At 47.6% G+C, this 20,060-nt stretch overlaps 1 protein-coding gene across 1 annotated transcript in view; it reads right to left on the minus strand.

Annotated features, from left to right (window-relative positions):
- LOC144891763 (uncharacterized) overlaps positions 1-16,157 on the minus strand; it is a 28,457-nt gene extending 12,300 nt beyond the window's left edge. The window contains exons 1-2 of the mRNA XM_078776054.1: positions 16,100-16,157; positions 15,617-15,716 (exon numbers count right to left, since the gene is read on the minus strand). Of these exons, the coding sequence (XP_078632180.1) occupies positions 15,617-15,716; positions 16,100-16,132 (133 nt within the window). The 5' untranslated portion in view covers positions 16,133-16,157. The remainder of the gene's footprint in view (positions 1-15,616; positions 15,717-16,099) is intronic.
- Positions 16,158-20,060: the final 3,903 nt, after the last annotated feature.

The following is a 20,060-nucleotide window of genomic DNA, read 5'->3' on the forward strand; positions in this document are numbered from 1 at the left end:
TCTGGTCAACGTTCAGGAAGTCGGGCCAATCGGGGATCCTGCAACGGTCGCGGTTGACCATCCGCTCGGCCCAAAGTAACATCTTGTCCGCGACCCGTAACAATATATATATATAGATATTTTAAAAATACCGGGATCGAGTCTTAAGACGTCTCCTTTTTCAGGAGTAGAGGAAATGAAGTTTGGCACCATTCCACCCACAACTTATACTCCTTTATTAACAATCTTCGTGCGAAATAAGTTGTATAAGCACAAAGTAGAAAAATAATAGCTTCGCAATAAATTTAATTTCTGTCGACAGAGGTCAAAAGGTCATCTAAATTGGCAGAAGCCCAACATTGTGTTAAAAAAAATTTGTTTTGGTAAAATTCTTGAAAAGTTTATTTTGAAAATAATGTTACGTTTGTGGGGGGAGGGTGGGCAGTAGGCAATACCTTAGCCCAGGTAGATTTGCATAGATAGTGTGCTCTGATTGTCATGAAGAAGAAGAAGCCCCATGTATCATAAGTAGGGATGCCGTAGATAGACCGTATGTCGTGCAAGAGCGTATTTTCGTTCCCATCACGAGGGGTGGGGTTATGTTAATTGGTGAAGGACTATGGGTAATTAATCCCTTGTATGTAATGGCCTCTGTTATTTTCCTCTGTTTCTTATGACACCAGCAACACACACAGATAGCCAGGCAATCACGCATTTATAACACTAAATAAAAACCAACTGGAAGCAGGACATTGAAAACTACCACTGATACCACCGACCTGGTGAGCACACAGGCACAGGAGGTCCGGGAGGCGACGCCCTGAAGAGCAGTGATTGGTCCGGGATTGATTGGCGCAAGGACTGCTAAGATGGGATTAGTGATTGGTGGAGTAGGCACGGATGAAGTCAGAGCATTGAGTTTAAAATAACGCTCTCCCCGACATTTTTTCCTCTTTGCTGTCCCTCTAGAAGACAAAAGACGTTGTTCCGACATTTTCTGCCCCTTACACCCGGGAGATCATAGCGAACGGTGGCATTTTTGCTCTCTTGCGTTGGGCATTGGTGCTGTGCAGTCAGCATTTCATATCCGTAACTTTGGGTTTTGACGATCGTGAGGAAAGGCGGTCGTGGCTTGTGGACTCTGGCACGCTTGGCCGTGGCTTTGTGATGGCTGAGGGCCATGCCGAGTGAACCGGAGAGGCGGCGGTGCTGTGTGGAGCAGAGACGAGTGAACGGGCGCGGCCTGCTCGCTGCGCACTCGACAGCTAGAGGGGTGAACTGTGCACGGAGGCCTGGTTCCTGCTCGCGTGCTGCACGACAAAGCGTGCTGTTCCCGCCAAGGACGCGGGGGTTTGGACGATTCCTAACGAGGTTTAAGAGCAGATCGGAGCTATGTGCCCACTAAACAAACACACATTTTTTACTTTCGTTCTTTTATATTTCCCTATGTGTGTATTTGAGTCTGTCTGGGGACGTCCCATTTAGGATATTAGTTTAACGTGAATTTTTTTGTTGCTGGCATTTATTTTCAATAAACCTGTATATTTTGAACATTTTAATTGTGTGTCGGTTTGAGTTAATTGTTGCAGGTTCAAAGACTGCTGGTGGACCCCGACTTCCCCCCCCTCTCCCCCCCAGCCCCACCACCCACTCTTCCCCCGTGCGTATAATGAAGGTGCGCCATAGGTTTGAACGCCTTGGAGTTAAAGCTCGTTTGGTCATCTGTGTCGCCCTGCGGTGTTCACGACAGGGCAGACACGACAATAACATTACCCCGTACCCCTCCATCTACCAAATGGTACACCTGGACACTCACCTTTCTGAGAAACCTCAGAGGAGATTTCCAGGAATGCCTCATTCTGAGATGTGGGAAAACCCCCAAAATATTCCACATTGAAAAGAAAGGAATCCTGATCAAGTTGCTGTTGATGTAAGAGAATAACTATTTTTACTCCGATAAATGTATTTTGATTATTGTTCTTTGAACAAATACAGGTTTGTAACATTTATCCCACAAATCGATCAACTTGTCCTATTTAAGGACGCTCAAATTAATTCTTGTGGAGCCCTGCTTGTTATTGAACGTACGAGGAAGATAATCAATTCAGTTCTTGTGAGATGTTATTGGGGAATATTGGATCAAGAGTGGACATGGGGTGCAAATTATTGTCAATAACTAAGTAAATAACGTCAATTGTGGTTATACACCTGTTATGGGAATTTCCCATTGATTTCAATGAAAGTTAAATACATGTGTTGACAAATATTGCAAAACAAATCAATGTAACTTATCAATGAAATATTTTACATGCATTGGGTCTTGACCCGCTCCATCCTCGGTGAAAGTACTTTCGTCTAAGATTGCACTTGTAAATGATTCGGTCAAATCGTGAAGAATTTTCTTTCTTTGTTACCTCCGCCACCAAAGGTGGATGGGGGTTATGTTTTTACCCCTGTTTGTTTGTTTGTGAACACGATATCTCAAAAAGTTGTGGACGGATTCGGACAAAATTTGGCAGTGAGGTAGTGTATGTGACAAAGACGAAATGATTAGATTTTGGTAAAGATCCGGATTCGGCTACGAGAATGTTTTACGTGATCCTTCATCATTGAGAGATAGGGTCAGAAACGGTACATAGCAGGATATCTCAAAAAGTTATGGACGGATTTTGACGAAACAGATTGCACAGGTTGTGTGTGTGACAAGGAAGAATCGATTCAATTTTGCTGAAGATCCGGATCCGACGAGTCACATTTTTTAAAGTGATTCGTCACCAATGGGAGATTGGGCCAAAAACGATTTTGTTTCACAAACGATTTGCCAAAAACGACAAAAACGATTAATGGGAAAAACGATACAGCAGGAAATCTCCAAAAGTTGTGGACGGATGATTTTGATTAAATGTGATTCTGTATTGTGATTTTCTGGTCTACTCTGGGATACAAAACGTAAACTATCCACCTGGCAGAGGTATGCTCTATACTGAGTGCCGTTCTCGTGAATTCAGTCTGCATTTGATGGGCCAGCGTACTCCTGACCACTTGCGCACAAGACGGAAAGCGAAGCGGGTTCCTTTAGTGGATCCGACCGTCATGTTTGAATAGAGTTTGGACGTTTGGGCGATTTGGTAGGTCTCGACCGGCGATTGTAGGACCGAAAGATCCATGAGGGTGAGAGTGGATCACGTGCAGGGTCGTGTTCTCTAAATTGCTGGATTCCTTTCTTGAAGTTTTACTCTTTGGTCCAGCATGAATTTTATGGGTTCTTGAGGTTCCCGTCAGTGGTTGGGGTGAGCACAACGACCAAGGTCAGTGGATATGTTGAGGGCAAGGGGTATTGCTCTCATGGTGGTGGATCGTGGCACTGGGGGCCATCTCTTCCCTTCCCTTGGCTGGTGATCTCATGTGACTTCACACATCTGCAGAGTTCCCTCCGGGTCATACTCCTCCTTACATCCTGTGAGATGGGGTAGGGGTTGAGCAGAGGCAGCCTCACTGAACCTTCTCGGGTGAGCCAGCTAAGGGAAGGGTGCATTTTCGCGATGCCCGCCCACCAACGTTGAGCTGTGATCCAGGGTCGTGTGGTCCATCGTATACTTTTCATCAACCATTTTGGATAAACACATTTCTATCCGTTCAAAAACATACAGAACGAGAAAGAGCAATTAATGGTTGCACACCCTCGCTTGGACTTTCTACCTCTGCCATCGAAGGTGGATGGAGGTCTGTATTTTTTTTTTTTTTTTTTTTTTGTTTGTTTGCAAGATCGAGGCTCGTGAAAGAGCGAACATTAATCACACAGAAAGACAAACCGACACACAAACATATAACATCGGGAGCGGTAGACAAGATGGGGAGAGAGGGGGAAGGACACAATCACAACATTTGAGAGCAGGGACCGAGAGACATGGAGACATCGAGAGATCTGAGAGAGGGCGAGGGCTTTGGGGGAGGGCATGGGAAGGGGGAGGGGGGGGTGGGAGAGGTATAAAACATATGGACACGGCCAGGACTTCCAGGAAAGAAGTTGGAATTTCAAACAAGGTGGATCTGGGGTGAATTAGCGGGGGTAGAAAAGATCAAGGTTTTGGATGGGGGAAGATAAGAGATGGTGGTGAACAGCTGTTTTAAAGACCTGGAGGGAGGAGTGGGATTGAAGGGAGTGAGGGAGTTTGTTCCAGAGGCGGGAGAAAAGAGGAATGAAAGAGTGAAGGTGAGCAGAGAGCCGAGATTTCGGCAGTTTAACCATCAGAGGGTTGCTGGCAGATCTTGTGCGACCTGTAGGAATATTTGGAGGACAGAGCACAGAGAGAGCTGGGGGTGCAAGGCCGGAGAGGAGTCGGTAGAAGACAGAAAGACCACCTACCTGCTTGCGGTGAGTGAGTGAAAGGCCCTCAGAGATAGCTTCATCGCGGGAGATTCCAATAATTCTGAAAGCTTTGGTTTCAACAGCGTGAAGCCGAGCTAGGTGTGAGGCAAGAGCACCGGCCCGGCCCATAGGGGAGAACAGTATTCCATTGAGCTGCGGATGAAAGCCTTGTATGTGGTGAGGAGCTCAGGTGTGCCGAGGAAGGACTTCGCACGACGGAGGATGCCCAGTCGGCGACTGGCTTTGGAGGCCAGCTTGGAAATGTGGTTTTCCCAAGAAAGATCATGGCAGATAGTGAGACCCAAAAGCTTGAGCGACAGAACTTCTTGGAGAGGATTGTTGAGAAAGTAGATGGGAGGGTTGTCCAGTCGATCTTTTCGGAGAGACATAGTAAGAGTGTGGGATTTGTCAGGATTGAAAGACATGTTCCACTTGTTTGACCAGTCTGTGATTTTGTCCAAGTCTTCAGAGAGTGAGGAGGCTGCAGACTGCCGATCTGAGGGAAGAGCAATGGAGCGGCAGAGAGTGGAGTCATCAGCAAAAAGATAGAGAGGATTTTCAAGTGAGTCAGAGAGATCATTGATGAAGACCAGAAAAAGCACAGGGCCCAGAACACTGCCTTGGGGCACTCCAGCCTGAACAGGAAGAGGAGATGAGAGAACCCCATTCAGGGCCACACGTTGACGATGACTAGAGAGGAAGTCAGCCAGCCATACGTGGAGATTTCCATGGATACCAAAGGAGGAGAGTTTGGTGAGCAGAGCGGGGTGCCAGACCGTATCGAAGGCACGTGATATGTCGAGGGAGACAGCTCTAATTTCCTGTTTGGCATTGAGGACCTCCATCCATTGTTGAGACAGCAGAAGCAGCATGTCCAGAGTAGCGTGACCTGGTCTGAAACCAAATTGATGCTCAGAGATCAAGCCATTGGAGAAGAGGAAAGATTTCATATCCGAAGCAATGATGGATTCCATGACTTTGCTGATAATTGGGAGAAGGCTGATTGGTCTGTCGTTGCTAGGATCTGTTTTTGCACCTTTTTTGTGCAAAGCGGTGATGTTGGCCGATTTCCAAGCAGATGGCAGTTGACCTTGAGCAAAAGAGAGGGTGAAGAGAACAGAGAGAGGGTGAGATAGAGCGGCAGAGCAGGATTTTAGGACCCGTGGGCTGATGCCGTCGGGTCCAGTTGCAGAATCAGAGTCGAGGGTTGACAAACTTTTCCACCTTGTCAGGAGGAAAGGACACGGAGTCCAGGAGCAGCTGGGTACGACTGGGTATGGTGGGTACAGAGAGGGATGGGTTTGGGACACAAGATTTAGAGGCAAACACAGAGTTGAGGCATTCAGCTTTTTCACGTGCGGAGTCAGCTGTGTAGCCGTTTGAGGTAAGGGAGGGGATGGAGGAGGAACAAACACCAGAAACGGATTTGACCAGACACCACCAGGTTTTGGAAGAGGGAGACAGATAAGAGAGTTCGGTCTTGAGAACGGAGAGATATTGTTTCCTGGCTCTCATGAGGGTGGACACACACTTGTTTCGGGCTTTGTGAAAGGAAATGAGATTTCCTTCCGTTGGATTTGCTTTCCAGGAGACGAAGGCAAGTTGTTTCTGGGCAACAGCCTCACCACAAGATTCCGTGTACCATGGACGGGAGGAAGGGTATGACAACTGAAGACGAGATGGGATAAATCTGTGCATGAGGGAGAGCAATTTACTTTGGAAGAATTCCCAGGATGAGTTGATGTCAGAGGTGGTAGAGATGGGAGACCAGTCCAGATGATTGATGGCTGCTTGAAGACCGTGCCAGTTGGCCTGAGTGAAATGCCAGACTCGTCGACGCTGAGCAGGCTCCCCGAGAATGGTCAGAGAGATGTCCACTTTAACAAGGACATGATCAGATGATCCGATTGGTGCAGAAGAGGAGCAGCAGACATTTTCAGGGAAGTTAGTCAGTACCAAGTCGAGAAGAGAAGACGCTCCGTTGACTGAGATCCGGGTCGGGAAATTGACAGATTGTGTCAGTCCCAGTGAGTCGCAGACGTCCTTTGCTGAGGAGCCATGGCTGGTGAGGGAGGTACCCACACCCAGCCAACTGGAATGACGACAGTTGAAATCACCACATATGAGGAAGAGAGAGTTGGGATGAGTAGATAGAAGTTGGTCCATATTATCAGACAGCGAGATGTAGATGGAGTCATCACTGTTTGGTGGACGGTACAACACACATATGAACAAGAGGTGGGAGCAAAGGGGAAGCCGTAGCCAGAGGTATTCCTGGGGGTGAGGTGGAGAGAGTACAGTGCAGGGCGAGTGAGGACGAGAGTTTTTGATAAAGATAGCAACCCCACCTCCAGGACGAGGCTCAGGTCTATCATACCGGAGGAGGGAGTAACCCGGGAGAGATACTAAGGAATCAGAGACATCATGAAGGAGGAAAGTTTCTGTTAAGCAGATCATGTCTGGTTTGACAGAAGCAACCTGTATGGAGAGATCAGTTAAGTTTGAACGAAGACCCCGGATGTTTGAGGTCCATACCGTTAATGAAGAGGAAGGGGGAGCATCGGATACAGAACAGGGGGGAGGAGGGGCAGGGTAAGATGTGGAAGAGGTGGAAGAGGTAGGGAGAGCTGTTGAAGGTGTGTCAGAGATTTCAGAATAGCTCGGAGAAAGAGAAGGATGGGGCGGACAAAAGGTTTGATGGTGATTGGGTGAGGCACAATGAGGTGTTATTTGAGGAGGGGGAAGAGCGAGGCAGAAGGTTGGGGGAGATGGAGGTGAGAGTTGGAAGGGGGAAGAATCGGGGAGGACGCTTTGAGGAGGGGGAGTGAGAGGGCGGAAATTGAGAAGAAATGAGGGTGGGGAGATTTGAAGGGGAGGGGCGAGGGGGGAGTTTGGGAGGGAAGGGACAAGGGGAGGGATTTGAAAGGGATGGGATATGGGGGAGATTTGGAGGGGAGGGGTGAGGGAGGAGTCTAGGAGGGGAGGGGTGAGGGGGTAGTTTAGGAGGGAGGGGCAAGGGGGGAGATTTGAAAGGGATGGGTGATGGGGAAGATTTGGAGGGGAGGGGTTATGGGGAAGATTTGGAGGAGAGGGGTGAGATTTGATTTTAGAAAGTGTACGATTAATGGGAAACGAACATTTATTGCAAAATGAGTTTCTTGGTTGCACACCCTCGCTTGGACTTTCTACCTCTGCCATCGAAGGTGGATGGAGGTCTGTATCTGTTTGTGAACAGGATATCTCAAAAGTTTGTGGCCAGATTCGGACAAAAAATTGTGGACAGGTTGAGTGTGTGATGAAGTCGAATCGATTCGATTTTGGTGAAGATACGAATCCGGATACGAGAATTTTTGAAAATTTTAAGTGATTCTTCACCATTGAGTGATTGGACCAAAAGATATGCAGCATCATATTTCAAAAAGGTGTGGATGATTTATGACAAAACTTGGTGGATGAGTTTGGTAAGTGACAAGAACAAGCCGATTAGCTTTGAGTTCAGGTCCAGGTCTAGATCCGACCTGTCAGTGGATACAAAACGTAAACTGTTCAGCCTGGCAGGGGTATGCGCTCTACCGAGTGCCGGTCTAGTTTTACATGCGACCTGCTGCCATGTTCGAATCTGGGTGAACATTTCCAAACAGCAAACTGACCAAAGCCCTCACCATGCATGCCCAGAGATAATAAAAGGTGTTGTAGCTGAGAGAAGGCAAGGGCAGGCAACAATCATATCACCTGAGAAATAAAACTTGATCAAAATCCAGATATGACTTTACAATACCAGCGACAGTCCAACTACCTACATCTCCAAACACCAAAAACTGTCCAACTACCTACATCTCCAAACACCAAATCACAAAAACTGTCCAACTACCTGCACTCCAAGCAGCATCCCACAGAGACTGTGCAACTACACACACCTCCAAGCAGCATCCCACAAAAACTGTCCAACTACCTACATCTCCAAACACCAAATCACAAAAACTGTCCAACTACCTGCACTCCAAGCAGCATCCCACAGAGACTGTGCAACTACACACACCTCCAAGCAGCATCCCACAAAAACTGTCCAACTACCTACACCTCCAAGCAGCATCCCACAGAGACTGTGCAACTACCTACACCTCCAAGCAGCATCCCACAGAGACTGTGCAACTACCTACACCTCCAAGCAGCATCCCACAGAGACTGTGCAACTACACACACCTCCAAGCAGCGTACCACAGACACTGTGAAACTACCTACACATACAAGCAGCATACCACAGCGACTGTACAACTACCTACACATACAAGCAGCATAACACAGAGACTGTACAACTACACACACCTCCAAGCAGCATCCCACAGACACTGTGAAACTACCTACACATACAAGCAGCATACCACAGCGACTGAGCAACTACCTACACATACAAGCAGCATACCAAAGCGAATGTGCAACTACCTACACCAACAAGCAGCATATCACAGCGACTGTCCAACTACATACACCTACAAGCAGCATCCCACAGGGACTGCAACTACCTACACCTACAAGCAGCATACCAGAGACTGTGCAACTACCTACACCTACAAGCAGTATACCACAGACACTGTGCAACTACCTACACCTACAAGCAGCATACCACAGGGACAGTGCAACTATGTACACCTACAAGCAGCATACCACAGCGACTGTGCAACTACCTACACCTACAAGCAGCATACCACAGCGACTGTGCAACTATGTACACCTCCAAGCAGAATACCACAGAGACTGTGCAACTACCTTCACCTACAAGCAGCATACCACAGAGACTGTGCAACTACCTACACCAACAAGCAGCATACCACAGCGACACTGCAACTACCTACACATACAAGCAGCATACCACAGCGAATGTGCAACTACCTACACATACAAGCAGCATACCACAGCGCCTGTGCAACTACCTTCACATACAAGCAGCATACCACAGCGAATGTGCAACTACCTACACCAACAAGCAGCATGCCACAGCGACTGTCCAACTACATACACATACAAGCAGCATCCCACAGAGACTGTGCAACTACGTACACCTACAAGCAGTATACCACAGCGACTGTGCAACTATGTACACCTACAAGCAGCATACCACAGAGACTGTGCAGTGTGCAACTACCTACACCTTCCAGCAGCATACCACAGAGACTGTGCAACTACCTACACCTACAAGCAGCATCCCACAGAGACTGTGCAACTACGTACACCTACAAGCAGCATACCACAGCGACTGTGCAACAACCTACACATACAAGGAGCATACCACAGCGACTGTGCAACTACCTACACCAACAAGCAGCATACCACAGCGACACTACAACTACCTACACATACAAGCAGCATACCACAGCGAATGTGCAACTACCTACACATACAAGCAGCATACCACAGCGACTGTGCAACTACCTACACATACAAGCAGAATACCACAGCGAATGTGCAACTACCTACACCAACAAGCAGCATGCCACAGCGACTGTCCAACTACATACACATACAAGCAGCATACCACAGCGACTGTGCAACTACGTACACCAACAAGCAGCATACCACAGCGACTGTGCAACTACCTACACCTACAAGCAGCATCCCACAGACTGTGCAACTACCTACACCTACAAGCAGCATACCACAGCGACTGTGCAACTACCTACACCTACAAGCAGCATACCACAGCGACTGTGCAACTATGTACACTGACAAGCAGCATACCACAGAGACTGTCCAACTACCTCCACCTCCAAGCAGCATACCACAGAGACTGTCCAACTAGATACAAGAACAAGCAGCGTACCACAGAGACTGTGCAACTGCCGAAACCAACAAGCAGCGCACCACAGAGACTGTGCAACTACCTGCACCTACAAGCAGCGTACCACAGAGACTGTGCAACTACCTGCACCTACAAGCAGTGTACCACAGAGACTGTGCAACTGCCGAAACCAACAAGCAGCGCACCACAGAGACTGTGCAACTACCTGCACCTACAAGCAGCATACCACAGAGACTGTGCAACTACCTGCACCTACAAGCAGCATACCACAGCGACTGTGCAGCTACCTACACCTACAAGCAGCATACCACAGCGACTGTGCAACTATGTACACCGACAAGCAGCATACCACAGAGACTGTCCAACTACCTCCACCTCCAAGCAGCATACCACAGAGACTGTCCAACTAGATACAACAACAAGCAGCGTACGACAGAGACTGTGCAACTGCCGAAACCAACAAGCAGCGTACCACAGAGACTGTCCAACTACCTGCACCTACAAGCAGCATACCACAGAGACTGTGCAACTGCCGAAACCAACAAGCAGCGCACCACAGAGACTGTGCAACTACCTGCACCTACAAGCAGCGTACCACAGAGACTGTGCAACTACCTGCACCTACAAGCAGTGTACCACAGAGACTGTGCAACTGCCGAAACCAACAAGCAGCGCACCACAGAGACTGTGCAACTACCTGCACCTACAAGCAGCATACCACAGCGACTGTGCAACTACCTACACCTACAAGCAGCATACCACAGCGACTGTGCAACTATGTACACCGACAAGCAGCATACCACAGAGACTGTCCAACTACCTCCACCTCCAAGCAGCATACCACAGAGACTGTCCAACTAGATACAACAACAAGCAGCGTACGACAGAGACTGTGCAACTGCCGAAACCAACAAGCAGCGCACCACAGAGACTGTGCAACTACCTACACCAACAAGCAACGTACCACAGAGACTGTGCAACTGCCGAAACCAACAAGCAGCGTACCACAGAGACTGTCCAACTACCTGCACCTACAAGCAGCGTACCACAGAGAATGTGCAACTGCCGAAACCAACAAGCAGCGCACCACAGAGACTGTGCAACCACATGCACCTACAAGCAGCGTACCACAGAGACTGTGCAACTACCTGCACCTACAAGCAGCGCACCACAGAGACTGTGCAACTACCTGCACCTACAAGCAGAATACCACAGCGACTGTGCAACTACCTACACCTACAACCAGCATACCACAGCGACTGTGCAGCTATGTACACCGACAAGCAGCATACCACAGACACTGTCCAACTACCTCCACCTTCAAGCAGCATACTACAGAGACTGTCCAACTAGATACAACAACAAGCAGCGTACGACAGAGACTGTGCAACTGCCGAAACCAACAAGCAGCGCACCACAGAGACTGTGCAACTACCTACACCAACAAGCAACGTACCACAGAGACTGTGCAACTGCCGAAACCAACAAGCAGCGTACCACAGAGACTGTCCAACTACCTGCACCTACAAGCAGCGTACCACAGAGACTGTGCAACTGCCGAAACCAACAAGCAGCGCACCACAGAGACTGTGTAACTACCTGCACCTACAAGCAGCGCACCACAGAGACTGTCCAACTACCTGCACCTACAAGCAGCGTACCACAGAGACTGTGCAACTGCCGAAACCAACAAGCAGCGCACCACAGAGACTGTGCAACTACCTGCACCTACAAGCAGCGTACCACAGAGACTGTGCAACTACCTGCACCTACAAGCAGCATCCCACAGAGACTATGCAACTACCTACACCTACAAGCAGTATACCACAGAGACTGTGCAACTACCTACACCTACAAGCAGCATACCACAGCGACTGTGCAACTATGTACACCTACAAGCAGCATACCACAGGACTGTGCAACTACCTTCACCTACAAGCAGCATACCACAGAGACTGTGCAACGACCTACACCTACAAGCAGCACACCACTGCGACTGTGCAACTATGTTCACCAACAAGCAGCGTACCACAGAGACTGTGCAACTACCTACACCTACAAGCAGTATACCACAGCGACTGTGCAACTATGTACACCTACAAGCAGCATACCACAGACTGTGCAGTGTGCAACTACCTACACCTTCCAGCAGCATACCACAGAGACTGTGCAACTACCTACACCTACAAGCAGCATCCCACAGAGACTGTGCAACTACGTACACCGACAAGCAGCATACCACAGCGACTGTGCAACAACCTACACATACAAGGAGCATACCACAGCGACTGTGCAACTACCTACACCAACAAGCAGCATACCACAGCGACACTACAACTACCTACACATACAAGCAGCATACCACAGCGAATGTGCAACTACCTACACATACAAGCAGCATACCACAGCGACTGTGCAACTACCTACACATACAAGCAGAATACCACAGCGAATGTGCAACTACCTACACCAACAAGCAGCATGCCACAGCGACTGTCCAACTACATACACATACAAGCAGCATACCACAGCGACTGTGCAACTACGTACACCAACAAGCAGCATACCACAGCGACTGTGCAACTACCTACACCTACAAGCAGCATCCCACAGACTGTGCAACTACCTACACCTACAAGCAGCATACCACAGAGACTGTGCAACTACCTACACCTACAAGCAGCATACCACAGCGACTGTGCAACTACCTACACCTACAAGCAGCATACCACAGCGACTGTGCAACTATGTACACTGACAAGCAGCATACCACAGAGACTGTCCAACTACCTCCACCTCCAAGCAGCATACCACAGAGACTGTCCAACTAGATACAACAACAAGCAGCGTACCACAGAGACTGTCCAACTACCTGCACCTACAAGCAGCGTACCACAGAGACTGTGCAACTGCCGAAACCAACAAGCAGCGCACCACAGAGACTGTGCAACTACCTGCACCTACAAGCAGCGTACCACAGAGACTGTGCAACTACCTGCACCTACAAGCAGTGTACCACAGAGACTGTGCAACTGCCGAAACCAACAAGCAGCGCACCACAGAGACTGTGCAACTACCTGCACCTACAAGCAGCATACCACAGCGACTGTGCAACTACCTACACCTACAAGCAGCATACCACAGCGACTGTGCAACTATGTACACCGACAAGCAGCATACCACAGAGACTGTCCAACTACCTCCACCTCCAAGCAGCATACCACAGAGACTGTCCAACTAGATACAACAACAAGCAGCGTACGACAGAGACTGTGCAACTGCCGAAACCAACAAGCAGCGCACCACAGAGACTGTGCAACTACCTACACCAACAAGCAACGTACCACAGAGACTGTGCAACTGCCGACACCAACAAGCAGCGTACCACAGAGACTGTCCAACTACCTGCACCTACAAGCAGCGTACCACAGAGACTGTGCAACTGCCGAAACCAACAAGCAGCGCACCACAGAGACTGTGCAACTACCTGCACCTACAAGCAGCGTACCACAGAGACTGTGCAACTACCTGCACCTACAAGCAGCGCACCACAGAGACTGTGCAACTACCTGCACCTACAAGCAGCATACCACAGCGACTGTGCAACTACCTACACCTACAACCAGCATACCACAGCGACTGTGCAGCTATGTACACCGACAAGCAGCATACCACAGACACTGTCCAACTACCTCCACCTTCAAGCAGCATACCACAGAGACTGTCCAACTAGATACAACAACAAGCAGCGTACGACAGAGACTGTGCAACTGCCGAAACCAACAAGCAGCGCACCACAGAGACTGTGCAACTACCTACACCAACAAGCAACGTACCACAGAGACTGTGCAACTGCCGAAACCAACAAGCAGCGTACCACAGAGACTGTCCAACTACCTGCACCTACAAGCAGCGTACCACAGAGACTGTGCAACTGCCGAAACCAACAAGCAGCGCACCACAGAGACTGTGCAACTACCTGCACCTACAAGCAGCGTACCACAGAGACTGTGCAACTACCTGCACCTACAAGCAGCGCACCACAGAGACTGTCCAACTACCTGCACCTACAAGCAGCGTACCACAGAGACTGTGCAACTACCTTCACCTACAAGCAGCATACCACAGAGACTGTGCAACTGCCGAAACCAACAAGCAGCGCACCACAGAGACTGTGCAACTACCTACACCTACAAGCAGCGTACCACAGAGACTGTGCAACTACCTGCACCTACAAGCAGCATCCCACAGAGACTATGCAACTACCTACACCCACAAGCAGTATACCACAGAGACTGTGCAACTACCTCCACCTACAAGCAGCATACCACACAGACTGTGCAACTACCTACACCTACAAGCAGCATACCACAGCGACTGTGCAACTATGTACACCTACAAGCAGCATACCACAGGACTGTGCAACTACCTTCACCTACAAGCAGCATACCACAGAGACTGTGCAACGACCTACACCTACAAGCAGCACACCACAGCGACTGTGCAACTATGTTCACCGACAAGCAGCATCCAACAGAGACTGTGCAACTACCTACACCTACAAGCAGCATACCACAGAGACTGTGCAACTACCTACACCTACAAGCAGTATACCACAGCGACTGTGCAACTATGTACACCTACAAGCAGCATACGACAAAGACTGTCCCACTACCTCCACCTACAAGCAGCACACCACAGCGACTGTGCAACTATGTTCACCGACAAGCAGCATCCAACAGAGACTGTGCAACTACCTACACCTTCAAGCAGCATACCACAGAGACTGTGCAACTACCTACACCTACAAGCAGCATACCACAGAGACTGTGCAACTACCTACACCTACAAGCAGCATACGACAAAGACTGTCCCACTACCTCCACCTACAAGCAGCATAACGCAGAGACTGTGCAACGACCAACACCGACAAGCAGCATCCCACAGAGACTGTGCAACTACCGAAACCAACAAACAGCATACCACAGCGACTGTGCAACTACCTACACCTACAAGCAGAATACCACAGAGACTGTGCAACGACCTACACCTACAAGCAGCATAACACAGCGACTGTGCAACTACCTACACCTACAAGCAGCATACCACAGAGACTGTGCAACTACCTACACATACAAGCAGCATACCACAAAGAATGTCCAACTACCTACACCAACAAGCAGCATACCACAGAGACTGTGCAACTACCTACACATACAAGCAGCATACCACAGAGACTGTGCAACTACCTACACCTACAAGCAGCGTACCACAGAGACTGTGCAACTGCCGAAACCAACAAGCAGCGCACCACAGAGACTGTGCAACTACCTACACCAACAAGCAGCGTACCACAGCGACTGTGCAACTGCCGAAACCAACAAGCAGCGTACCACAGAGACTGTCCAACTACCTGCACCTACAAGCAGCGTACCACAGAGACTGTGCAACTACCTGCACCTACAACTTACAGTTGCAGTGTGCCCGAGGACGACGAGTGACGAGTGACGAGTGACGAGCCGGAGGGTGGTTGTTCTTCTTCTTCTTCCTCTGGGGGTCAACTTCCTGGATCTGGAACGGGAAGTGATATTTTTTTCTTTTATTCTTTCCTTTACCCTGTGGATGGTCCATCGATTTTATATATAATTATAAACCGAAGGGTTTTATATATATATATATATAAGTCCTTAAGGGTCAACGAGATTATTTAAATATCTTTCAAAAAAACAACAACATTTCATTTTATGGTCGGTTGAATGTGACGTCACGACAAGGAACGGTGGACGATTTCAAATGCATTAATTAGCTTTTCAGTGATTAATTATTGATTAATTGGTTTAGATTCAAAAGGGTGGAGGCCCGGGTGCCCGGGGCGTCCGTCCGGACGTCTTTGGCTTGAAGGCTCATTTTCCGCGGCGCAACACCTGCGGGGGCCCAGGATCGAGGGTTCGAACCTTTAGCAGTTTGCTTGCAGCTCTCGATCTCATCGTTGATACGTCATCGTGGCCCGCCTTAGCCCGGTGCACCACGACGCCTCCACCGATTGGAGCTCACTTGGAACATGCATTTAACCCCCATGTGATTGATCTAGTTACGTCACCGGCTGGAGCAAGGTTACGTCACCGGCTGGAGCAAGGCGATTCTGCTGCTGGTCTCGCTTGGGGGACCAATGGGTCGCTACAATATTAATATTAATATCGAGCAACACATTTATGCCAATAAATCATCAGCTATTGGAGTTGGACTAAAATCGTAAATACATAAATTGCTGGACAATAATATTAATAATATTCCTTGAACAACAACAACATGTTGTCTGTTCTGATGGTATATTGTCATTACAATATTACATCCTTGTAGTTGCGTACATGTTACTGTTAGATATATGAGAGGTGCGCCGAGTCACAAGTAGAACACATTTGTATTGACTATTGAGTATTGTCTAAACACTCGGTATTATATTACTAATTATTATTATTCTTATTACATGGAAGCGTAAGATTTATTATGCAGGCAGGCATGCATAAACTTTTACAAATAACACTGCATGTGATGAAATGAAAGTGAGCCTCCTTGTTGAAATATATACATAATTGGTTTTTGTCCAATAAAAAGGTGAAAAACACTGTACGGTATATTTATTTCTTGCCTCCGATCCTAAATGCATTGTACAGTCACGTGAAAGAGTAAGTAGGGGAAGGCGGGGCAAGTTGAGCATCGGGGTAAGTTGAAGTGAGGCACCACCTCCCAGCCATTTATGAATGAGTCAGACTTTGTGGTGGCGCCATCTATAGTATAGATGCCCCATTGCATAAGTCCACGTTGTGCCATATTGTTTTCTAAATTGAAATTGAAACGGAAACCAGTGTTGCAGAGGGAAAAATCCAATTTTCAGCCATAAAAGTAAAAAGGTGTAAAACAGGTAAGTTCACGTTTCTTCCATATGCAGCATGGAGATAATATGGATATCAGATGACAATTATTGTTAGTCCAGGTATGTGTCTCCATTCTTGTCGTAGACTTTAATACGATGGATGCATAGAAGATGTGTGTATGTGGAGACATCTCAGAAAGTTCAGACTGGGGTAAGTTGAGCCAGACCCTACGGGGCAAATCGAGCCATGGCTCAACTTGCCAACTCATGTTGGTGGAGATAATAATAATTAGCATTTATAATGCGCTTTTCCCCAAAGGCTCAAAGCGCTTACAGAATACCATATTATTACCGTACCCCGGTCATTGGATACATTGCGAGCCTGCACCACACTGGGTGTACCATCTCCACACCCCAGTATGCCAGGAGCTTGCAGCCCTATCTGAAAATCGCAAACGGAAGCCATCAGCCAAGAAATCAAAGAGATGCTTGTTCAAAGCTAATGGGAAAAAGACATGTCCCCCAAGATCAAACACCCCTAGTTCCAGTGAGACAGATGGTGATTCAGAAGTTGAGTATGATGACGAATCAGATGTGGACAGTGAATAGGATATCATTGAAGGTGACTTTGTAGTTGTCAAATGTGCTGGCAAATCAAGATTTGTGCATTACATTGCTCGGGTTGATGTACTGAATGGAGAGGAATTTCAGTTTGAAGGTGTCTTCCTGCAGAAAGTTGCTGGAAAAGTTGGATCTGACAACCCAGTGTTTGTTCCAAACCCAAAGGATGAAGCAGGATTTGAACTGCAAGACATCGTGCGTAAGCTGCCACAGCCTAAGTGCGTTGGCAGTTCTGCCCGTTGTTCTGGACAGCTTGTGTTCAATTATTGTGACTTGTCAGTTTGGCAGCTTAATTGACTTGATTTCTGACATGTTTTACTTTTAGTTGCAGATCCAAATGATGAAGCTGGCATTGATGAGCAAGATATTGTGCCTTAATTGCCACAGTCTGACTGTTGGCCTTTCTGGGTGTATTTGGGACACTTTTCTTTTATTGTGACTTGAAACTGTGACAGGTGGATCGAGTTGACTTTTCTTACCACAGTTGACAATCTTGTTTTTCTATGAGAGTGACTCAATTTGTTCGTAACTGATTACTATAACCATGAACACAAGGTAATCATTTCGTTCAGTGTTGTAGAATTTTACAACATTAAATATTTTTTTCTGGCAAAACAATGCTTTTCTACTTTAGTTATCTTTATTTGGGGCAATGATCAACTTACCCCTATGTGGTACAACTTACCCCAGAGGTTGGATCAACTTACCCCTCAGGCGGGCAAGTTGAGCCATTTTGCCTCCGTTTTTTCAAAATGTCACAGTGACTTTCAGTGTGGGGATAGAAAGTAAGAACCAGCTACAAAATGTTTCCCAAGGATTAAATTAGAAGGCAAGATACTCATTTGTGCAAGATCATCAGTAAGTTCAGTCCTAACATTCCAAGAACAAAAACTGGCTCAACTTGCCCCGCCTTCCCCTACACCCCATGTGAAGTTTTGACTTTTTCAACGTATTTCAACGTAATAATAATAATAATAATAATAACTAGCCGAAACCCGTGGAACATCCACGGAAGGGAGGATGTGGTGTATGGATAGAGTGTACCATTATGGATGGCATAGGGGATTTGCTTGTCCGAGTAAGAGTTAGGAAGAAAGATGAGAATGAAGAGTGCGTATATGAACAACGTATTTATTGCAAGCTAATTAAATGACAACGCTACGATATACTTTTGAAAATATCACGTACCGTCTCGAAGTCAATGGCATCCTTTTATCTCTTCGTATACAACTCTGATTTCTACCTTATCGTGAACAGGGTAAAGCCTACTTTGATAATCATGAACGGTGGCAGATGCAGGAGTTGGTGAAACGAAAGGGAGGGGGAGGGGGGGGGGCTGATCATGACCGACCCTACGCCAATATGACTCAGCCAGCTGATTCAGAGACAACGCAGGAATTGCAAAGTTACCATCATATTGAGTCAACTTACACACTGGTCTTTGAGGAACAATAAACTGCTCTATTCAAGGTGCTTAAGTTAATCCTTCAAATCATTTAAAAACAACCCAACGTTGACGAAGCATGGCATACGAGGCCCGTTCAAAAAGTTCACGGAACGACGTACTCTCAAAGGTCTGAGGCCAAAATGTTTGTTTTTTCCCCCCCTTACACAACGGAAACAACAACTGGATAGGTAGGGCCGAGGCCTACGCCTACGTTTCGTCACTCGGCGAAGTACACTTTGTTTTAAGCTTTCAGAAGCTGAAGCCTTGGTATTTATTGCTTTATATGATACTGATGGGCTGCTGATCAGTTTCACTTCGTTGTAATCACAGTATATGGAAGACATTATGGTAAACCCACCTGATGAGGTTAGCGTACAGCGCGATCGACGACACCGGCACAAATGGCGGAATGCATGATCAGGATTGTCCAATCAGCGGACGGCTTGTTGCGCCTTCACCCAGCAGACGCCAATACGATGGAGTCGTAAGATGGCGTCGTATCGGCCGTTAATCGGATGCTTTTGGGCCCCAACGTCGGCTAATTCAGATTTTTCGAGTATGGCTGTAGGTGATAAACAAAGAGCGCGGTTCGTAGATCGTAAATCCATTAGTGCCGGGGCATTGGGTCACTGGGTGCGGCGTAAAAGGGATAACAAAGTCGAGTCCTTACGGTATTATTATATAGATAATAATAATAATAATAATAATAATAATAATAATGCATTTATTTTATATAGCGCTTTTCAGGAAGCCCAAAGACGCTTTGACAGAGTGTAAAACATAAAAACAATTGCAAAAAAGACAAGAATCAACAGGGAAATATTCAAAGCAAAAAGGAGGGAGAAGGACAACAGATAGTCAGGGGTTAAATGCTGTGGGTTAAATGTTGAATGCAGTGTTGAACAGGTGGGTCTTGAGTGATGTTTTGAATGTGGTGAGTGAGGAGGAGGAGGACGAGTCTCTGATGGTGTGA

The sequence above is a fragment of the Myxine glutinosa genome, chromosome 1 (assembly GCF_964187855.1).
Source record: "Myxine glutinosa chromosome 1, kmMyxGlut1.1, whole genome shotgun sequence".
Classification (NCBI taxonomy): domain Eukaryota; kingdom Metazoa; phylum Chordata; class Myxini; order Myxiniformes; family Myxinidae; genus Myxine; species Myxine glutinosa.